This window comes from Lasioglossum baleicum, chromosome 5 (genome assembly GCF_051020765.1).
Source record: "Lasioglossum baleicum chromosome 5, iyLasBale1, whole genome shotgun sequence".
Taxonomy (NCBI): domain Eukaryota; kingdom Metazoa; phylum Arthropoda; class Insecta; order Hymenoptera; family Halictidae; genus Lasioglossum; species Lasioglossum baleicum.
In genome coordinates, this window is record NC_134933.1 from 7198552 (window position 1) to 7222464 (window position 23913).

The 23913-nt window shown below is 49.6% G+C and overlaps 2 protein-coding genes across 4 annotated transcripts in view; one reads left to right on the top strand and one right to left on the bottom strand.

Annotated features, from left to right (window-relative positions):
* Window positions 1-23913, top strand: part of LOC143209046 (RING-box protein 2-like) — a 31081-nt gene that overhangs the window by 484 nt on the left and 6684 nt on the right. The gene's annotated exons all lie outside the window — the stretch shown is intronic.
* Window positions 571-22833, bottom strand: Tret1 (trehalose transporter 1). 3 transcript variants are annotated; one of them, XM_076424171.1, is made up of 7 exons: window positions 21685-22833; window positions 12855-13319; window positions 7969-8094; window positions 5602-5725; window positions 5056-5229; window positions 4382-4761; window positions 571-4198 (listed from the first exon to the last, which is right to left on the bottom strand). In XM_076424171.1, exons 1-7 carry the CDS (start codon window positions 21754-21756, stop codon window positions 3617-3619), a joined length of 1923 nt encoding a protein of 640 aa, XP_076280286.1. In that variant the 5' UTR covers window positions 21757-22833; the 3' UTR covers window positions 571-3616. The 3 variants fall into 3 exon arrangements, with proteins under 3 accessions (XP_076280286.1, XP_076280288.1, XP_076280289.1); XM_076424173.1 differs by lacking the exon at window positions 21685-22833 and adding an exon at window positions 14288-14849; XM_076424174.1 differs by lacking the exons at window positions 12855-13319; window positions 21685-22833 and adding an exon at window positions 8749-12823.

Consider the following 23913-nt stretch of genomic DNA (forward strand, 5'->3'; position numbering starts at 1 on the left):
CAAACTATTTACACATATCATTCAGCATTTTGCTGCGTCGATCGATCGCATCGGTTCTGCGAAATCCATCGCGCGAATGCGCGAGCGCTGCGCAACCTGGTTATACGCGCTCGTTTTTCCTCATCTTCGTAATATAAACAATACCGTATCCGCGCGATTTTTGTTTTCGATTGTTCGACCTCGCGAACGAATACGAACACGCTCATTTATTAAATAAGATCGGCGCGATCGAAAACGCGCGTTTACCGCCGAACGAATTCTAAAGCCGCAATAACGTTCGAAATTCTAACGGATGAAAACGGCTCTGCATTATGTCGATGTACTTTTACCGACCGGGTCGAAACAGATCCGTCACCGGAACGTCAGCGCAGCAACGATTAACCCTTCTCGACCGGCCAACGAAACAATGTCATTCTATTTATGAGATCGATCGGAAACATCTCTCATTGTTAAAAGAGTAAATAAATCACGGCTCGTAAAGGTCATGTTTCAATGTGTTTTTCGCTTTCGATATCTGTAGAAAGGTGGAGGGAGGAGAGAAGAGAAGGTCGGATAAGAGAAGAACGAGGATAACTGAATAGTTCTCGCGTGGATCGTTCTATTTGAATAACTTATAAACGACATCAAACTTAACGCGCCCATGTTACGCTTTTCAAACAAATCCTTTGTCCAAGTGTGAGAAATCTGGCAAGCACCGAATAACTCTCGGACAAGAAGCACGCGCGCTCGCTCGCTGTACGAGTGGACGTCGCATAAACACAAAAGTATAATACACTGATAAAAGTATAAAGTCCGGCAACGTGTTTACGGTTCAAAGGGGTTAACGCGCGCATCTGACAGTGAGAGTCGTTGCATATAAGGAGGTAACGATGCAGCGAGCTGGTAAACAAAGAGAACTCTGTGCAAAAGCGGCTTCAACAGGTTCCGTGCGCAAAAGATTTGCGCGAAAATATATATATATATATATGTATATATACATGTATAGTAGAGCCTTTAGAACTGAAAGTACGTGGCATGGAACTTGTTAACGGTATCACAATCGTTTTCATTCATCGCGGAGAAGATGCCAGGTGTTATTCTACGGTCCGGAGATCACTTCCTGAGATCTGTCCAAGTAGGCTCGACGCAGGCATGGGGAACGTTCGCCCCGGATTGCCCGTAGGGGCAGAACTAGCCTTGGAGAGAGAAGGAAGATCGATAACGCCCCACGGGGCAATCCATGCCTGATTGCTCGCTATCACCATTACCTCCGACTTAACAAGCGGTTTCCAAGAGAAATCTGGTGCCTGCGTCGCGGAGGTTACGGCTACGGTATCGTACGTTGAACCGTACGATAGGAATGTCTCGCATCGCTGACCCGTCCCATCGTAAAGCACAGTGAGATTCGAAATGGACGTTCTTTTGCGCTGCGAACGCCACTGGTATCGTGTTCACGATGGTTCGGGTGGTTGGTGGACACGGCTCAGAGAAAACATGGATCCGCGCTGTCCATCTAGCCACGGATCGGTTCGGTAACTGTTTCGGCACCGGTTCAGACGAATCTTCCTACTGTTCAACTAAAAGTTCAGACCTCTATCGATATGTCTGTGGCCGTCGGGAATAACGCGGCGCGTCACGTGCTTTCGTGAAACTGGAGTGAAATAGAAATTTATTTTCTTTCTTAATATGTGGTTAACGGGTTAAAACCAATATAACGCTGTTTTCATACTTTTCTAATGTTTTTACTGTTTTAAATTACACCTACTCGTTTTTGTCGTAAATGCATAAAATCCGCTGTCTATAGATCGCTGATGCTTCGACATCGGTTAAATAGCATTATTTTCTTTCCTTGAGCCTTTCGAATTTTGTTTCCTCGTTCGATTAACGCGTAAACTGAGATTTTTCGAAATTATCGCACGCGGCGTTTTTCCTTATGATCACAGACGTGTCTGTGACGATGGGACACCCGTATCGACACGTGATAGACATTCTACGTTGTAATGCGATCCTAATGAGATCTTTGTTCCCTAAACAATTGCCAACGATAACGCATCGAAGAACATTTTGTCTAACCGGGTGCCGAACAACGACAACGTCTTCCCTCGCATAGTGTGACTCTCGTCTCTACGTATAGCGTTACTTTCTCAACCCCCTTGGGCGGTTGGTTGTGCTATAATGTAACACAGCCGAGGTAGTAACACTATACGAGGCAAGACTTTAAGTTCCGTGTCCGCGTGGACAATGCAAGTCCGTCTCGGCCTCGGTTGAGATTCGATTAGATCCGCTCCGGTCAGATCCGATCCGATCCGACCCGACCCGATCCAATCCCATCCGCGTCGCCCCCGGGGACAACGTTCGTCCGGGGGAGGGGGGAGGATCAATCCGCGTCGACGCGTATACGGAGGATCGAAAGATCGACCAGAATCTGTTCGATTGGCGTGTTGCGCGCGGTTCGGTCACGGTTGCGCCCGCTTCCGTGCTAGTTGCAACAGTAAACGACATTGGAAAAATAAACGCGTATTATTTTGATCTCTGTTTCTTAACTATGCATACCTTACGATCTAATTGGTTCGCGGCTGGCGCAATCGTCCGTTGACGCATTCACCGATTACGACAAGTATGTACAGAGGCTGACGCGACGCGACGCGCGCTGACATGGGACAAGACGTGGATCACGCGTCCCGAAAAAACGTTATTGTCGCGTTCCCGTCTCGAAGAAGAAAAGAGGCACGTTCTCGCGGAACGTGCCAAGAGAGAGAAAGAGAGAGAGAGTAAGAGAAAGAGAGCGGAGCCCGCCGAGCTCCCCTTGTCCACGCGCGTTCATTTAAATAATTCGGATATCTCGATACCCTACTCGTATACCTTGCGCGCAAAAGTACTAATTTGAGGTAGACCCTGTAGAACTATCGAATAACAAAAATATAACAACTATACACGAGCGTCCGATACGCGCAAGAGACACCCCTCCACTTCCCCTACTGTCGTTGCTCCGTATTGTATATAATATCATTTCGTTGCTATCCAGCCTATCCGAGAAGCTGTCTTTTGAAAAGGACACGAACGGTTCCACGATACGCGAACCGTTTTCGATAGTCCCGTGGTCTGTCCGCGCGATCCTCGACGATCGAGTCGTGAGAGGTAGAGAGAAGCGGAAACAGAGGGGAGGGGAGAGAAGTTAGCATTTACAAGACGACCGCTGTCGTCCGGTCCCGCTCCCTTAGCGCACGATAATGTAAGGAACTATGGGGTACGTTCGAAAGGACACGGCCAGGCGACGATTCTGCTGCCGGTCGTCGAACGCGTTGATATCGGCTAGTTATCGAGTCCAGGAAGTGTGGCCAGATCAAGCCTCGCCTCTCCCGCTCTACGTTACTCCGTCGATGGGGGCGCGTACTCTCCGTGCCTCGCAAAAAAATCCTCGCTCGCAGCCAATGGTTAGGCCGTGGCGTCCACACGCTTTATGGGAATGATCCAATATTTGCATTCCTTTCGAATATTCCTGCCAGGAGACTTCTTGCGAGACACGGTGAGAGTATCTTCCCCGTCGCGCACGTGTCACAATGTCGCGTGACTGATCCGGTGATGACAGAGGGAGAGTATTACTAGTATCCGGCCACACCTAGTCCAGGAGGAACGGTTAGAAGCCCATCGGCATGGGTTTCATGTTAGCCACCGCGCTCATTCGCCGCACGGGACCGGTGAATCTCTTCTCGATCTCCTCAAGGGATCGCCCACGGGTCTCCGGCACGCAGAATATCACGAAGAATAAACCGACCAGCACGATCGCGCCGAACAGCCAGAAGGTGCCGTACGCTCCCAGATGCGAGACGACGTCCAGGTACGCTTTGGTCACGATGAACGTGCAGCTCCAGTTGAAGGCCGTCACCACGCTGGCCGCCGATCCGCGGATCTTCGCCGGCAGGATCTCGCCCATCATCAGCCACGGGATTGGCCCGTAACCGAGGGAGAAACCGATCATGTAGACGATCAGGCTCATCAGAGGCACCCAGCCGATCGTCGACACGTCCGACTTCACCACGTTCTTCGCGTAGAAGAAACCGCCAAGTGTGATCAAGGTCAGGATCATCGACACCGCGCTGATGTACAGTAGTATCTTCCTGCCAAGCCTGTCGATCACGGTCGCCGCGGCGAACGCCGAGATGAAGTTCACGACCCCGACGATGATCGCTGATAGATTCGCGATGCTGCTGCCGGCGTCCTGTTGGCGAACGTGCACGCGGTTAGAACAACTGGAGCAGAGGTCGGCGGCGAGTGCTCGTTTCGGCCGATTTTCGCGCGGTTCGTACGCCGAAACGAGCACTTCTTGCCGATCTCCGTGTTAGAGCCATCGACAAGCGATCGTGGCCAATTTACGCTCTGCTGCGAACGACTATAAACGTACCTCGAAGATTTGGACCGTGTAGAAGACGACCGCGTTGATTCCGGAGAACTGCTGGAAGAACATCAGGCCCAGAGAGATCATGAACGGCTTCAGGTTATTCTTCTTGAACAGCTCCATGAAGGCACTCTGTGAGGCACTTCTCTCGCTGTCCACGTGCAACTTTTCTACTTCCGTCAGCTCCTGGGTGATGTCAGTCTCCCGACCGCGCAGCCATTGCAACGATTTACGGGCACTCTTCGTCTTTCCCTTTGAAATGTACCACCTCGGCGTCTCGGGGATCATGAACATCAGGACCATGAACGGAATCGGGATACACGCGCCGAGCAGCGCCAGGTATCTCCAGTTTATATACATGCCCGCCACGAAACACAGTAAAATCCCTATGGGAAGACCCAGAACAAGGATTTAGCGTTTGATCGTCGAACCCTAGGTCTCCCGCCGATCCTCGGATAGCTATGGGGTCTACATTCATTTGAACCTTCGTCCATATTTCTAGATCAGGGGTGGGGTGCACTTTTGTCTTAATAAATAAGAAATTGTTAGGCAACACAAATCGCGTCACAACTAAACTTCGTTTCGAATGATAAGAAATGATGTCACCCACATATGATCGTCGGTTCTGCGAACCCCACCTGCCATCCGAGGCTTGCGAAATACAAGTGTTCTTTTCATACCTGTGTTACCAAGGGCGGTGGGTAGGAGTCCCAAAGTACCCCGCACCTCAGGCTGCAGCGTTTCGCCCAAATACACGGGTAGAGACAGGGAAGCTATACCAACGCAGAAGCCGCAGAGAGCCCTGCCAACGAGGACCATCGCGAAATTCGATGACAATGCGATCATTAGCCAAGCTGTAATCAAAACGAGGACCGATTAATACCGCATCCTCCAAACGGGAACCTATGGTCTGTCCAGGAAGAGTCGGGGCTTTCTTCATTCATCAATGTGCTTTCTTTATTGACTATAAACGCGGAGCCGTGATCCCGGAAAGAGCACAAAAATTAAAATTTGCAAAAAATAGAGATAGGTCAATGTTTGGTCAGGCAAAGGTTCGAATGCGATGCGGCAAAGACAGAGGTCGAGGATGAGGCAGCGTTTGAGGATGAGTCAACGATGAAATCATGAGCTTGTATGGTATTTTGGGTGAAAGACAGGGAGCGGGGTGTCTATGTAGAATGAAATGACGTTGGTATACAGTGCACAGTATACAGTATGCAACATACCTGCGATGAAAGGCAACGCTGTGCCAAGTATAGTGTTCTTCCTGCCGAGGTACTCGATGCTGGGTCCACCGGCGATGCCGCCGATCAAAGCAGCGAGAGGCATCACGGAGCCAATCCACGAGCCCTGCGAAACGAAAGAGCAGGCGTTCTCGTTGAGTGTTCAGCGTCGGCATGTAACGGCTCGTCTAATTACGCGAGCCTGATAGCGCGATCTCGCGAATCGATCGGGAGTACCGGTGTGCCGTTCGGAGTGATCGTCCGACGTCCTTCGAATATAAATAAGCGGCGAGAAGAAAGGAAACGCGATGGAAGGAAGGAAATCGTGAGCTATAGGCGCAACGGATCGAAGAGCAATCGGATCGCGCGACATGCACCTCGATCCTCGAGGAGCCGAGCCAAGGAAGAGGTCGATCGGACGAGAGGAAGCGGGGATAGACGAAGGGAACGCGGAAGTATCGCATTGTCGATTTAACTCGGCCGCGAGCTCATTCTCGCGCGAGCAAAACCACGACGACGCGTATCGTTCGCGAAGGTTACTACGATATATCGCATCGATCACGCAGCCAGCCAATCGCTCGTCCAGTTTCCCGAGGCTCGAGGCCCGAGGTTGGCCTGCCCACCGACGATGATGCGAGCCGCCGTCCAACGGGGTCGTAATCGAGCCATCGGCATCGTCCCACCATTGACGCACGCGAGGTTCAACTTTTAATCATCCATTGACCCGCGCCGATATCTGAGATTCACCGATCTGTACCCTCTTTCGGCTCCAGCGACGCTAAACGATCGATCGATCGATCGATTGAGAACGGACGAATCGTTGCGAGCGAGCTACGATCTCCTACACGGATCTAGACAATCTCTTTCTTCACCCTTCTGTGTTTGGCTTTATGGTACCGATATCGATTTAACAAATTCGAGTTCTTAAAAAGGATCAATTCCATTTCCGCTAGTTCATCTTTACCATGTTACGACGTTAAATGCTGCAACAATGATTGGAATTCAATGGAATGCTCGTTTTTATTCCACCGTTGAGTCCACGAATGCCACAGTGGCGTCCGAGATCTTTCTGACAGATAGAGTCCCTATTTGATATTCTAGAAGCGATGCTTCAAAGATTTCTTACCCGCTACAGGATAAATAACAGTCTGTCGGGTTGAGTAATAGATTGTCATAGTTAGACTGCGGATTTTATGGCAAAAATGATGAAATGCAAAATATACAATCAACACTTGAAGAATACGGAAATATTATTTTCATTCGATCGAAATTATCTAACAATTATTGGGTTTAATGTTAACCTTCGACAATAATCTGCCGGGAAAGTGATGAACACGCCACTGGAGGATACAATGGTTCGCGAAAAGAACAACGAGTCATAGAATTCCAATTCTGTTTGTATTGGCTTTAGGATATTGATACTATTAACCCTTTGACATCGTATTTACCGTTTCATAAAACCGATGCAACTGAACTTTGAACGACACGATATCGACAACCGATGTTCTCCATCTGTTAACGGCTCGGTTCTGTCCGGTTGGAAAATGCTGATAGCTTCGAGCTTCTTCTTCGGCAACCGTGCACGGTTTCCGAGAATAGAGTTCTATTTTATCCGGAAGTTTCGGCAGGTGGCGATGAACACGCGACAGTAATTTACTTATTGTTAGACTGCGAAGTTTCCTGCGTCGATGCAGAAACATTCTGGTTCGCGTAAAATCCGTGGCACGCTTATCACTAGACTGCGGATTTTATGCATTTATAACAGAAAGGGGTGCGTACAATTTAAAACAGTGGACATATTTAAAAGATTTAACACCACCAGTGTTTTATTAGTTTCACCTCGATCAGATAATTAAAAGAAGAACGAAATTTTTATTTGACTCTTGCAATTAATGCGTACATTTTTTATTTTGCATAAAGATCCGCAGTCTACTTATCACGAACGACGCCCGAAGTTTTGGAAGATCGCGTAATCAGTCCGATAATAAATCGAACTGGTACGATTCCTCTTTCCGCGGATGTCCGGACAGGTGGAGACGAGAAGTTCGCGGAAACCGCCGCGATCATATTGCTTATCATAATCGACGTCCGAAGTTCGAGGGGATCGCGCAATCGGTTCGAAAACAAACGTGCCTTGTTGCGGCTCACCCGACCTTGGCTGGTTTCCCGGAGTGCGAGGGAATCCGGATAAAATTATTTCTCTTTCGAGTGGAACGCGGGAGAGATTGCGCGAGCGAGATCCCCCTCGAAGCACGTTCGTTTACAAACATTCCGGACACCGCGGAACGGAGTGGCATAATCTCTAAAGCGACAAGTGTATCGTTTGCATCGCTCGCGGCGAAACGACACCGAATAATCATTAGCACTCACCATTTGATCTGTGACCTCGAACGTGGCCGTGGCATTGTCACGCATGGAAACCAGTGCGGGGGAGGTGTACGCGGTGGAGTAGCCAACCACCATCGAGCCCAGCGACACCGACAAGGCTGCTAACACCTGTGAAACAACCAAACCGATCGTTAAAGCTTCAACGTCTGCTTGGTCCTTGTAACTTTACAAATAGGCTATATCGATATCGATCGATTGGGAGCAAGAGTTAAGAGCTTAAAAGTTAGGAGTTTTATAGACAGACCCGAGTCTCTAATATTTCGGGGATGGGGGGCAGTCGAGAAACTTATAAAACTTGGTCAGCGATCTAGGTATCCCGAAAACTGTCTATAACTTTAGGGATGATCGTCTAGATGCACGGTGAAGCGTCTAAAAGGTTTGCTATCAACCATATAGCTGTCCATCGTCTTCGGAATCGGCGCGACCGATCGACGTCCTCCAAATTCTAAAGCTCGCGAGCAGCAATCTCGACACGATTTCACAAACCTTGCCGCATTCTCTGGTCGATACTGAGGCGATCACGCGCGCGTATCGGGAGGCCACGATGCATTCTGGATACTCGATACGGAAGGACATTCGGTGGTCGATCGAATTGCGATAGGATCCAGCGATCGAGGAATAGGAGAGGCGCGGCGTGGCGCGCACGCTATTGATCGCGGAAAGGGTGGGTTGCGCGGGCGTGCAGTTCTCGGGATGGAGCCGCGACGATCGGAAAAGCTGTTCAGGGAAAAAATTCATTCGCGCGTAGGTCGTATCGGATACCTGAGTGAAGGTGCACTTAGCGACTGGCACGTTGCCCGGTACTTCGATGTTCACATGGGTGTCCGCTCGCATAAGAATCTTCATGGTCGAAGGTTAGGACGCTGCCAAATCGGGACGGTGAAAAACAAAGAAAGTCGGCGATGCGAACGGAAACTTTCCGCCGTGCGCCACGCGTCGTTTGCTATCGATCTCGACACGATCGAACTGGAAGAACTGAACGGAGCGGATCAGGAGGTCCGCGAGGTTCGCCGACGCGATATAGAGCTTCGACCCTGTTATGGTTTTGTTCCGGTAACTTGTTGCCCGTTTGTTGTTTCTCGATCGGTGTTGTTCGCGCCCCGGTTACTCGCGTTTCTGTTCCCGCGACGACGACGACGACGACGTCGACGTCCGTAAAATATTGACGCTCGTTATTGGCACTCGTGGACCGACGGGTGGTTCTCCGCTTATATAGGGAACGATGCTGGGGGGCCGCGAGCCTATCCCTTCCCTTTACGCGGCGAGGATCCATCGTCCGCGAATCGGACGATTATACACGTATGTACATATACGTGTGTGTATGCGCGCGATCGTCTCGGTCTCGGTTTCGCGTTTGCAGGTCCTACACGCGCGAGCCCGGCTCGTGCCATTCCGTCGATCTTGCCCGACGCACCGCGTTTGTGCCCGTTCTCGTCGGCACGTGGTGGGTTCCGTTTCGAGAGGCAGCCGCCGCGGTGGTTACGTTCACGTGTCGTCACGGGTCCTGTCAGGGGACGCGAAACCGAGAGAGAGACACGAGGGCGGCGAGACGGACACGCGCCGAAACTGGTCAGCGCACGAGATACAAACGCGTCCGATGCTCGCTACGAACTTTTCCACGCGAAATTCGTACACGGATCACGGATCCAGTTTTCTAAGCGAGAACTTCTTCGTCGGCCTTCCTCGAAACCGTTGCGTAACCAACCTTCGCCGGACCGCTTTTCTTTTCTTTTCTCGCGTGTAGGAGAATCGATCAGTCGTTTCTACAGTTCGGCTCGGCAGCCGGAACAACCTGTCCGAAAAGGCTTGCAACGGTACCGGAAGTAGACGAATCGAAACAGACACGCGGAAGTAGAATTTCCGGCTTGCGAAACGCGCTTACAGGCTTCCACTCGGATCGGATCGGTTAGTATCGTTTAAAAGATGTCTCGAGAAGCAGATCTGTTTTGTTATATACTCGGAAAGTAATTAAGTCGGCTCCGGTTATTATCAAAAGTGCGCAAGGTCGGCAGCAACGCCATACGGACGTGCATGCACGGCCAACCGGCCGACGCATGCATGCATGCATGCACCGCGTTGCATTGCATTCGCTCGTCTTTTGTTTTCCGTAATTGTCTCTCTTTCGGAGCGAAACACGCGCGAGATCCGCACCAGACGCAGACGTGTCGCGATCCGCGCGTGCCCTCTCGTTTTCTCGCGGGTTTCTCGGTTATGCGAGGCGATCATGCGCTATCTCGAGCCCGTATCCACTCGCGCGTAACACGTAACCGTACCGTAACGCAACGCAGAACCGAGAGCTTAAACGAAGTTTACAACTTCTCTTGCAATTTTTGCCAGAGATTTTTCTCGTCCCCTTCGCACCGACCTTTCAACCCTTATGCTACTTTTCTACTTGTTTGTGAGCTGCGCGAGCTTGCGAAACGTAACAGAGCGTTTGTTGAAAAATAATCGTAATTCTAGTTCATCATTAAAATGGGAGATTGCACAACGATCCGTAATCTAAGACGAAGAGTTAATCGAACTATTAGATTCAACGTCAACGCTCATTTTCCAATGCGATGAAAATCAACACTAAACTAATGAAGTAGCGGCATTTGTAAAATCCGTTTAAGACTGTACAGCAACGTCACCGGAACGTGCTTAATCATGTTCGCTCGCGACATCATAAGCAGACGCATTGTTTTCATTCTTTCGCTTCGTGTAATAACAAGTGCACGATGAAGATACATTATCGTTACTATTGTTAACCGGTCAACTATCGGTGTTTTTACCTTAAACGCGTACAATCTCCTATTATTGCTAAGGGTTGAATCGACGGACTACGTTCTGGCGTGCACTAAAATTAATATAGGTCCTTTAATAACAAAAAAAAAACGTCTGCATCGTAATTTGAATAAGTCCGATGACTTATGGTCGGGAGCGCGTCTCGAGCAGCCACAGTTTACGTAACGAAAGGCACGAAGAGTTACGAATGTAGTTTACGTTTCCACGGTTTCCTGCCGAAATCAGGACCGTGCGAAAAGGCGAGGATCTCGCCGAAAAAATCTCGCGTTCTCATAAGCGAAAGGGAAAGCAGGCCGCGGAGGTGATCGAGATCGGATCTTTGCGCGAAGATCGAGGCGGAACAAGCCTCGTGGTCGTGGTCGCTCGAGAAAAGAGCTTTCATAACGCGGCCGATGTCGGGGCTCGTTGTAGCTCGCGATGTTTATTCGTGTACGTCTATTTGCGCAATACGAAGTGCATCTGTACGCAACGCGCGCGGATGTCGTAAACGCGAAGATCACGATCCTCTCGAGTTTAGATCGAGCGGAACGGGGGAAGTACGCGGGCACCCGCGACCGTTCGATTCGATTCGATTTGATCTGTCCGACCGCGGAAAAAAATGAACGAGACTAGAGGACTCTTCGCCGAACCGCGAACCTAAACATTTCACGGCGGCAGTGATTACTTCGAACTATTATTTATGTGGCGGGTTATGTGTTTGTTCACGCCAACGCGTAGAATGTTCGTCGAGAACCGCGTCATGTTAAAGCATGCGAAGTTTATGTTTCTTAATACATATATGTATTGTAGAAACTTCGTTTCTCGAAAAGGATTTACATTAATAGCATCCGATTCTAGTAATCGCTTCGTTTCTTGTAACACCAATTTTACTTTCGGATTTGGTTTTGTCACCCAACAGAAGTTGCAAATTAATCTAGTGAATGAAATCGAAGCTGGAAGCGAGATTGTGTACGTTACTGGTCGGCAGATAATTAAGAAAATACCGAGAACCGGCCGGAGCAGATAAATAAAGATAGAGGAAGTGCAAGATAGCGGAGTACGTAGAAAACGGGAAAGATCAATTGAAATACAGATAAACGCGATCAACGGAGAGCAATGAAAACAAGTTAGTTGTACGAATTAATAAGAACGAGTAGGCTGCAGTTCCTCGACGATTCGATCGGAAGGTACAGTTTTGAGGCTGGAGATCGTAAAATATTAGCTGACTTCGCGGAACGGTCGATCGGGTCCTTCGGGGTGGAGCGAGGCAGGTTCGCCGTTCCAGGGACACCGGAAGTCACGATTGCAAGACACGAATTCCAAGACGCTCCGACTCCGAGGGGCATTGAGCCGCGATCGAAAAGTTTCCTCGTTTCCCCGTGCCATCGGTCTCGCGTCAAGTTCGAACCTCTGCGAGCCGAGGCGAACCAACAAATGGATCAAGGTTGCCTCGGCGTAGCGCGTATCCTTGAGGCTGGTACGCGAGCAGAAACGTACCGGCAAAGCCGAGAAACGTAACGCGCGCGAGAAAGTTTCGCAGCCCGCGTATAAAAATCGCGGCGCGGCTCGTTTCTCGATTCAAAGCGAGCTTCGAGCGATCGCGCGTGCTCGTCGAACGTCGAGGATCTCAAGATCAACGCAAACATATTCACGGTAGCAGCTCAGAAATTTCCGGTAGAATGTGCTGTCCTTCCTCGCTTAAGTCTCGCCTCCCTACTGTTAGCGTTCCGTTTGTATCCCCACCATTTTGTGGCGCGATCGAGGGCGGTGGGTCGTAGCTTTATGAAAATGTTTGAGGAATGGTTCGATGTACATACATATATGTATCTAGCTGAACTATTAAACTGAATCCGCAAGGAAATTCGGGCTGTGGAAATCCACAATCAACCGAACAGAAGCTATACTTGGGTCCAAATAAGAAGGTACTCGTTCTGCGCATGTTGTTGCGCGTCAGCCAATGACCGCGTAGTCGGCGGAGTAGGAATAGAGGAATTAGCCAATAAACGACTTCCGTTAGAGTCATATTCGAAGTAGAGTCTTAAATTCGTGTCGGCTAGTAAGTACCTTCTTATTTGGACCGAAGCATATAAGAGAAAATGAATTACCTGCATGGCAACCCGCACGGTCGGCTGCGGCTCCCTCTGGAACTCATCGTGTAGCTTCTCGTGGCTGATCGGGTCCTTCGGCGACTTGACATCCTGAGAGCTCATCGTGGACCCCTTGACTACCGTGTACGGAGTTTGTTCGCCGACCAACAACGGCTGTAGCTGTTTGTAACCGTGGTCTAGGTCTTTGTCGAGGGGGTCGTAGATGCGAGAAGACTCGTGCAGGCCCTTTTGGTGGGTGTTCCTCAGGTTTTGTTCATAATAATGGCTGACGGGTGTCGCAGCGGTGTTTCCTGCCGAAGGACTCTTCTTCTCCACGATCAGAGCCGTCTGGCTGTTGAACGGGCTCGCGGTTGTCGCGAGGGTGGTGTTCGACGAGCAATCGAGGCTGATGCCCGAATTGTTCGTCGACGATCTGTCGACCGTCGGCACCTTCGTGTAGCTCTTTTGCGGAACGCTTAGCTCCTGAAAACAGACGAACGATCCGTCAACCCTTGCTTCCTGGATCTTCTCGATGATCCGGCCAATCGGTAGACAGCGGATTCAACATATTATATCAGAGTAAATCAATTTCACTCCGGTTTGTTGCGATTCGGGTAGGACATTTTTAGTTTGCATAAAGATCCGCTGTCTATTGATCAGCAAAGATTGGTCCATGGGGAACCTAGTTGCTCTGTTCCAACCATCGGAGGGCCGGACCGTGATTTTCGAAATTTTCGTCAAGTCGATTCAACTTTTCAAAAATGCCGGCCCTCTAAAGATTCAGCGCAAGACAGGTTTCTTCCCATGCCTGGTTTGGTTCTAGGCTAGCGAGTCGCGACGATATTCGGAAAATGAGCGACTGTTCTCCCGAAACGGGACAATCGCAACCTGAGCTTGATTCGCATCAGAGTCTTGATTCGCACTGCGGTTACCATCGGGGTACAATAAACTGTAACCACCCTTTGGAACGAGATCGATCCGGAAACGGAAAGATCAAAGAACGGGATACGTACACCGCGCACGAGACGAATGGTACTTCTAATGCGAATCAACCATGACGGTTGACCGTACCGACCCGACGGATGAGGATCCTGTGGAGTTGGCGACGGTTGCAGGAATTCGTTTCACTGGTCCACGATCACGGTGTGCGTATTTCGCGGTTGTGACCGTTGGGGGTTGTCGGCGATCTTGTGGATGGAGAAGACGTCGCGCGCTTATGGTCGTCGGCCAACAACGGTACCGCGGAACTCTGACCACCGAAGACTGTGAACCGAACTGTCTCGACAGGGGGATGAAACTTCAAACTTGCCGTATTTATACTAGATTCGTTTATCGGCGATTCGCCGGGAGCGAAAGAGACGGCATGATGATTATCGTAACGAGCCAATGACGAAAAGCGGCGGATGCGCGGAACGTGATTCCCGCGGCACGCTCGATTAGATGACTTTTACCCCTGGTTCCGCTGATAACCTCCTGGTGAACTCTCGACGGAGACCGAGTCGCGTACACATTCGCGAACGCCACCGCTCGTGGATGGCGGCGGCCCGTCGACAACGGGGTGCTGACACTAATTAATCCTCTCCGGACTCGGGACCACCGAAATCTCTTCGCCCGGGCAATCACGCTCCAAGTAACAACGCTCGGATGATTACACGCGTATCGCCAGCACGCTACGACGTTAATGACCTTCTAACGGTGTCCGTTTGTTAAGCGAAAATCAACTGTTCACGTCATTCCGCATAGATTTGCAAATAATCGTTGCGCGTTTCGAATAATCGTGCAACCGCACCGATCAACAGTTTTCCCCTCCAACCTCTGTTCCACCGATCGATGCGCCGCGATTTCAAGAACGAGAAGAACAGCACGGCGAGACTCCATTTAGCCGAAATGGTCCTGAGACATGTCACTAGACTGCGGATCTTTATGCATTTCTACTCTGTGAAAATCATTAAGGGAAGAAATAGCAATAAATTTAGTTTCTATTTCTTGCAATCGATGTAGACAATTTTTATATTTCGCATAAACATCTACAGTCTACATATCGCCATCCGGACGGCCACGATTTTGCTATTTTATGAAAAGTTGCGTTGCGTTTGTGCCCCGAATTATGAGAAAGTCTGGTCCAAGTGACAATTTAAAAAACAAATGAGTCTATCAGTTTTTACTGTAGGATTTGCGGGGCTTCGTCAATTCAGTGAACAATGAACAACCGTTTATTCGTATAACTAACAAATGAATGATTTCATTAAAATTCTTGCTTCCAATAAACTCGTACTTTTCTATTTCTCTAAGTCGTTCATAGGTGATTCGGTTAATTTCGAAAATGGTCCAAGAGTCAACGAATATGTCGAATACAACGTCATCGGTAGAAATCGAATTATGTGAATATCAGCTGCTATGCTGCGAACGTAAGAGAGAATGAATTGACTTTCGTATTATCGGAGTCCTACTATGCGTGGACTATCACGCGACGATTTCCTCGACACTTTCCTCGATTTTTAATCGATTTCATCTGTTGCGCTACGCAAGGCTCGTAATTAGCATGCGAATTTTATTGCGAACAGCCGTTTTACGCGATGCAACAACAACACAATAGAATTATGTAAGAGAAGCTCCGAGTGTTTAGAAGAGCGGTTCGACAAAACAGTGGATATCTTTAACCCGTGCATTGGAGGATATCAACAATATCGAATTATTTTCAAGTTGTTCAGTTTATTAAAGGAAGAACGAAACATATTAAAGGCATTTGATGATATAATCCGTCTAATCACCGATTAGAATCATTCAAGAAAGAATAAAAGAATGGAAGTCCTATCTGACCCGTTGTTTCATACAATATTTCTTCGCGTAAAGATCCACGGTCCAATCATAAAATTTAACCTTTGTTCTCCCCTTTGTGTATCTTGATTTTCGATCAACAGTTTTCGTCAGAGCGTGCGCGTTCTACCGACCCAGACCTAGAATCGCAATATTCCCCACCCGAGCGGAAAACTTCGATCTCGTCGAAAAGCTAAAACTAGCTCGGGAACGCGCGGATCATCTCCTAGGGTCGTTTATTTGGTTGTTTACTAGCGCTATCGTTTCTACTTTGGACGGGACGCAGATAAGAACGTTCTCCTTGATATCCGATTGTCCTCGATCCATCGATGCCTCATCGGCGTTGCTCATTATTCATTGTCGCATCGCCGAGAAAACAAGTAACGCGCCGCGCGATAACGCGCTTCTTCTTTCCCGCGAATTTCGTAAACGGCCACGAGTCCTCGTGCCGCGGCGACTCCCTGTACTACGAGGAGCGCAGATTTTAGTTATCGGTGGACTTGATGCGTTTATCACAGAAATCAGTGGGTGTCGTTTAAACGCTGTCACATCATTCTCAACCTATTGCCTAAAAATCAATTTCTATTTCACTCCGGTTTAATGCTATTCTCTCTCTCTGATTATCGTAGCAAAGAATTCCCCATCTATGACAGCGGTGTTCCTTAGCATGTTGATATGTACGAATCCAATAAAATTGCAATTTGCATTCTAAAGCCATCGACAGTGGCGCAACCTCTGCCTCGGTTTCCGTACCAACGAGCAGCGGCGGTCGGCCAGGTGGAGATCGCGAAAAGCGAGAATGGCGCGCGCGAGATTCGCATTTGCGATTTTATCGTTCGAGCAGAGGTTGAACGTGTGGTTTCCGTTAGATCCGAAGCTCATCGAATCGCACGACCGATCAACAGCGGATGTTTATGCGAAATAAAAATTCTCCGACTGAATTGCATCAAACCAGAGTGAAATTGAAATTGATTTTCTTTCGCGATCTGTTTAATCGATTGAAACTGATATGACAGTATTCTGGTATACTATCTATTGCTTTCGCTGTTTGAAACTCCACCTAAGTACTGAGAGTTTTGTCATAAATGCATGAAATCCGGTGTCTACCGATGTAACGGCGCGTCGCGTCGAGCCACGAACGCGTCATAAATTCCTCAGCTGATTTCCGGGAATACTCGAGCGCTTGGTTTAACTGGAAACGCGATTAACAGAGACTTTCTACGAGCACATCGAACGGGATTCCCGGTGAAAGCGCCGGCTCCAACGGAAAGTACAGACCCGATCCAGAAAAGACTAGGGCAACGACGAATGACGAGTCTCGTTTGTTTTTTGATCACGGACGCTTGGTTCGCGCGGCTCTGTCATTTTCAGAATACGAGACGCCCACGCGAGATGTATATTTAACGTTCCGCCTGGGCGTAGTTTCGATCGGCCGGCGTTTCTATTTCCGTCCTTTGAAAACCCCATGTCCCTAGAGCGCCGCCCTTGCTTCTCGCACGCGAACGCGATCGATGGATGCTCCCGGCTTCGGATATTTCGAATTCCCGCAAGAACGACTCGTGCTTGCGTCATTCTTATTTACATGTTGCACACGGATGATTCGGTGTTTCCGCGAATGCACTGCGTAGCGCCGTTTCCTTCCGTCTCTCGTCCGTGTCATTGATAGCGTCGCCACGAGATTCGCGCGTGAGCCGGATATGAAAACTCGTTCGAATCTCCAGGAAGAGAGAGAGAGAGAGAGACGACTTTTGTCCGAAGGGACGGTTTTCGAACGTGTCGCGTTGTTCTCCGTGATCGAGAGAGCCCTCGACAGAGGCTGTCCGATCAGCTGGTCCCAATGGTGTTCGAACGAGATCGGACAGATCGCTCGAATCTCTCCCAGAATGAATGCAACGGACGAGAACCATGACTGAACGCTACACGAAAGGGAACACACAAATATGGAACAGGCGGACGAAAGAAAGTGACGATCAGAGGCACATAGAGCAGCGATGACTGGCGATCCGATGAGATCTCGAGCTAAGGAAAGAACCGGAGAGATAGAGGTGAGACTGAAAGCGCGTCTACAGGGAGAGAAAGAACGAGAAAAATTAGGGGACGCGATACGTCGCGAAAACGTTTCATCATTTTTTTAATCGCGAGCTCGCACAGTTCAGACTTTTTCAGACCCGTTCTTTCGTTCTCAGCTCGATAGGACGATCGATCGCGATCCAGAAACGTTACGGGACGGCTGCCCTTGTCCGTTCCATGATGAACGCATCCAGAGCTTACGATGCGGTAGAGAAACTACGCGCAGAACGTGTCTCGACGAATATCCGAGCGAAATTTTCCCGTAGACTTAGAGCAATAGTGACGTACCAGCGGCGTAGACACTCGTGGCTGACGAAGCATTTTAGCGCTGCGTCCGTGACAATTAACGTAGAGATAAGTCGACTGCAGGGCCCACATCTTGCTGGCCGAAATATATATTAGTCTACGAGAAGCGGTACAGAGATGCGGGGGAAAGAGAGAAACAACGACTAGATAATAGTTCTTGAATCTCGGGTAACTAAGCTGTCATTGCCGACGATATACGGCTCTCCTCCGCCGTCCGTTATCAGCGATGCGCGTGAAACCCGCGGTTGCAGCTTACCTATTCTTTCCCATTTCTCTCGAGTATCCGGCGATTTCGCGGCAGTTGATCGCCATCGAGGACCCCGCGAACTTCGCCGGCTCTCGGAGCCGTGGTTCCGGCGAACCGGAACAGGAGGGTATCATCCTTTAACGCTAAATCTACCGCTTCCGACCGAACGACTTATACAATTATTGAACAAATTCTTACAATTATTGAAATTTCCGTGGATCGTTCGAGTCGCTTTTAGTGCTCGGTAGACTTAGCGTTAGCCGAGACGAAATCCCTTTGCGGTATTCGTGTCCCCTACGAAGAAATACGGCGAAAGCTGGAAATCACGCGAGTGCGAGATCCGTGTTATCAAGGCGCGTAATTTCGTTTCCTCGACGACGGAGAAGTTCGTTTGCGTGAACACCGGCGGCGGCGCGCCTTTGATCCCTCTTGATGCGGCGAACACGTGGTAAAGATCAGGCTAGGCGTATCCTGCGAGTGCGAAGTACGCGATCGAATCACGGAATTGCAAACAAACGCGTATCGTTTTCGCGTGATTCTCCCCGGTACCCGGTGGAAAAACGAAAATCACGAGAAACGGGTGGAAACAACGACGTAACTTTAACAACGCGGCGTTTTATCGCGAAGACAAGAATGACAGAAAGAGAAAGAAAGATACATATATATATATATATATATATATGAACGAGGCTAGTGAAATGGTGTGGAAAGCAGGTCCGAAAATACTTAGAAACTAATTATCGTGACGTATATATAAATCGTTTATTGAACTTGTTTCTGTTTTTTCTCTTGGTATCTTGCTTTACAAAAGCGTACGCCACCTTTAGACTCGTAACACGTCGGCCGACAATTCTGGTGAACGACAAGTCCTAAAAGACAATCCAAACTTCGACAAATTACATATGGGAGAAGAGTTTTTCCGTTCTCGTCTTATCTTTTTCCCTGTTTTTATTCAAGCGTCACGGCGGCTGGCAAGTAGCGATGGCGTGGAAAATCACTGTGAAAAATCACCATGATTGGGAACGATCGTGATAGCATCACGAGTGATCCAAAAGTAGCAGTACACGCCATCCCTACTGCCCAGCGAGGACGACGTGGCGAGACGTGTGATCCAGCGAGCGGAAGAGAGAAAGAGAAAGAGATAGTGGAACGAGCAACGATCGATCGATCGTTCGCTGGATCGCGGCGTCCAACAACGACGGCCCCGCGTCTAGCCGATTTTCATTAGCGACTGTCTCTGGACGACGAAAAGCAAACTGTTTAGCGGTCGACGAGGTAAGAGAATGGTAACAAAATCGAAGAGACAATACTGAGTCTTTCCTCGCATAGTGTGACTTTCGCATCTACGGATAGTGTTACATTCTTATCCTCCTCGGGCGGTTGGTTGTGCTACAATGTAACCGGTAACACGATCAGAGGTCGGATATCGGTGAGGCAATACTAATGCAAGTACATATTGTCTCTTTAAGCGCTGTCCTTCTCGATGTTCGGCAAACGTCGAAGAACGTACAGCTTGTCAAATCTAGCTATGCGGCTGAATGTCCCCCGCAAGGGGAAATCCTTGTATTTGTTTGCCCATTCCCATGTTTCCGTCAGCCGCACAGCTAGATTTGACAAGCTGTAGTACTTCTACGCTTTCCGAACCACCGTACCCCCGAGGTAGCAACACTATGCGAGGGGTGACTGTAATAAACACACAAAGAAAACCGCAACGAAAGTAAGAGAACGAATGTTCGGAAACTGCCGGGACAAAGTTCACAGGCGCGCGCGTGCATTCCGGTCGATACGGCTGGGCTGTGTGGGACCCGGGCAACACACGCGGGAGCATGCGGTCTTATATCTACGGTTGCCGGGCTCGATGGGAGCGTGTGCGCGCGGTGTCCGTGAAAGTGCGTATGCGCGCGATGGTGCACAGGTGAAACATGGAGGCACGCGAGAGAGAGAGAGACGCAAAGAGGTGCGTAGCCTCGAGCAGAGTTGGGCATTGTTCGAATGAATTGTTATTCGTTATCCGCATTAAAAATTACAAATAAATAGAATATCAAAATTATTGTAGATTTTATGTTCTTGAATCGTCATCGTTTGTTTTGCATAAAGATCCGCCGTCTAGTTATTACTTCGCTCGTTACACCGAGGTCTGCCGATTAGCCGTATCGATCGACACTCGGTTGCCGGCTGCAGTCATAAATAGATTACGAATTTTATGCATTTATGAGAAATACGAGCAAGCGCGTTTTACAACAGCGGCAGATTAGAGGAATACAATAATATCAATGTTCCAGCTGATGGAAACCATTCGCGCGACAAATGAAATTTCTATTTGAGGTCGATTTATACTATCCGCAAAGTATTCGCGAAGAATACCACTGTCTGTGCCGGAACGGTGCCGACACGGAAACGATCCGTGTCCGTGCGGATAGCATAAATCGACCTTCACGCAGTCTATTCTGATTTTGCACAGAGATCCGCAGCCGTAAATCAACAGTTCCGGATGACGAATAATTTCGTATCGGTCGATCGAAACAACGTTTGCCCGACTTTGCCGACGAGGAATTCGTGAGAATCGTACCGGAAGAGGGGAAGAAGCGTCGCACACCAAGAAAACAGGAACTAGGACAAAGAGACGCGGCGTACAGTAGAGAAGTCGGCCGATCGACATGTAGCCGGCGATTTCCGGTGGTCGTTCTCCGCCGTGGTGCGCGCGATTTTCACGAAACGCGCGTGTCGTCACAGTGCAATCTGCGTCTGGCGGGTGGTTCCGACGGGATGGATGATAAGATTTTCGGGTGTGCGGAGTGCGCGTGTATGCGTGCGCGGCACGCATCGCGGTAACAGCCGTGTAAATATGTACAAGCGTGGCAAGAGACGGCGGGGAAAAAGCTGAGCAAACACAGTGTTCCCGAGAGCGTTACCGTCGCGAGACGCCATTTGGCACCGGTGTCTCGAGAAAGAACGAACGAGCCCGTCGTGGACCGTAATCGAAAAGGCTTAGTTGAAGAACAGCGTTGCAGCTGTGTGCAGCGCGAAGAGAGGAGGGAAAAAACGGGCGTCGTTTGGCACCGGCGTCGTTCTCGGTCGCTGATAGCGGAGTCGATGCCGACCACGCGACAGCCGGTGGAACTTTCCAGAAGCTCGGCAGGGGAAGTCGGAACGAGCCGGCGAGAGCGCGGAATCGAGGAAAGAGAGGCGCCGGTGAAAGCGAGACAGAGCCAGCCGGTGAGAAGAGAGATAGAGAGACGGACACGAGCAAGAGGCAGAGAGAGAGAGAAAGAGCTAGGTGGCATGGGAAGCGAAAACGCGACGGCGGAGAACGGTTGGGTCGGTTGGTCGGTTTGGATGGTTGCGAACGGCCGAATGCGCGGTTATATGTTACGTGAAAGATAGTAGCACAGTGTGTAATTGTCTTACCTTCGCTCTCGAAGGGGGCACTAGGCACAGAGGCCATTTCTTCATCATCTGTCTCCTCTGAGAGCCGGACATCCTGGCGGTTGTGCTGTCGGGACGTTTCCTCTTCGAAAAAACTGGGTCCTCCAGTCGCGAGGACTCTTCTTCTTTATCCTCGTTCAAGCAGTGTTCGAAATAGTAGGAGGTAGACTGTTTCCGAAACGATATTCGACGTTCAGCTGACGTTTGACAGGCGGATTAATCTATCCCTCGGAATAGATCGATAAGCAAAAGCGGTTCTCACGATGTTGTTCTCCGGATTCGCGCACAGGTGGTGCGAGGTTGCGCACGGAGATATAGAGAGATAGATAGAGGGTGAGAGAGATAGAGAGATTAACGCGTAAAGGTTGAGAGATACGGCCGCGCGGATGATCCAGCGCGTTTATTATGTCCTCGATATCCTATGTCCAGCCGCAGTGGTTCCAGAGCGGTACCACTGATCACCACCGCTACCCTTTATCGTATCGCGCCCCAATGCGCGGTGCCTGGCCAGTCTTCCTTTGGTTCCTCCGTCTCGCCTCTCCTTTCTCCTCTCCTAGCCTAGCCTCGGCTCGGCTCGCCACGTCTCATCTCACTTGCTACTCCGTCGTGGCCTGCTGGTGGCCTCTTCGTGGTCTGGCTTCTCGCCTCCTCGAGAGCTACCGTTTTCGACTTCGGGTCTCGGCTGCACCTGCACCGTGTCTGCTGCTGCTGCTGCTGCTATCCACCTCGTGGATCGTCGTTTCGAACCGTCCCCGGCCGACTTGACTCGTTTCCACGACGACTAGGTTGCGTTTTAGTAGCTATATTTAAATGTCTCTCTCTCCTCTTTGTCTTCTCTGCTCCTTTTTGTTGTTCCTCGATTCTACCGATCCTCCGCACTCAACTTTTCAATCTGCCTATCAATCGACCTCTATATATATACTGTCTATCTATACATATATGTTGTGTACGCTAATTGCGCGCGTGCATACGCAACATACACACGTGTAAGAGCTTCAGTTTGTTTGTGTTTGTGTACATGCACTTCGAGCCGGCTTCTCTTCTGACAAGCTGTGTAACGCTTCACACAGGTCCTTCGAAATATGAATGAAATGCGCTTTTACGTATGTTTTGGAACTTTGCTAATCAGATCGGGGGGTTTGTCGCTTTTATATAGAGGCTTGGTGCGGCCGTAAGCGCCGCCTCCGCCTGGTGGGGGCACGCGCGCCGGCCCCTCGCCCCTCTGTCGCTCTCCCTCCCCCCCCCCACAAAGCGAACCCTGCTGCATGCCACCCCTCTTCCCATCTGCCTTGTCCTGGCACTCCCCTCCACCCCGTCCTCGAACTCGCACACCATGTTGCGATGGGTTGCATCGGGTCGCGCCACGCGTCATTTTGCCGCTTCTCACGCAAATCTATCAGACCACAGGATAGAGTATAGAGAACGTGTGCCCGCGAATCGCTTTAAACGGCTCCTCGTGTTGCCAGTGACATCGTCCCGTGTTTTTCATCTGCTTGTCCACCTACGTACCACGTCACAGTATTACGCGATGGACCATTCGAGACCGTTCCGTGCGGAAAAAACGCGCCGCGCGGAGGATGGGAAGCGCCATGACTCTCCGAACCTGTCTCTCTCTTTCTCTCTCTCTCTCTCTCATTGTGTCTTTGTCTCGTTCTCATTCTTCCCGCTCTGTCCGCGGCGCACAGTGGGACAAAGTGATGAATTTTCTGTGTGAAAATCAAAGAACTTCCGATAGATATCTGCAGTATCATACTTTTTCTGTAGAGTTTATGTATAGAGTATTTTCTCTTTAACCGTTTGCACTCGAACGATGACTCTGAGGCGCCAGTCGAAATTTCCACACCATTATTCGGGACAGTTTGAATATCATTCGATTCGTCTGTATTCTATACATAAAGTGCCCACCTGTAGAATGAGAAAACAGATTACATAGAATAACATTCTCTTGATTTTCGAATGAAAATTGTATTTCGGGTTTTCGGGTCCAGAACGAAATAGTTGAGAGGCAACGAATTCTGTGCGGAACGCCCATATGAATACGTACGGGCTCGTCACACTTTACAACGTCGATGGCCGGCGTCTTTTGAGCTTCCCGCGGAAGGTTCCAGTCGTTCGACCTCGTTCGATCGCGACCGTAAGTACATACGTACGTATGTACCGCAGTCTACGGGCCGCGGATTCCCTCGCTTTCTCGTCTGCTCGCTGCCATCT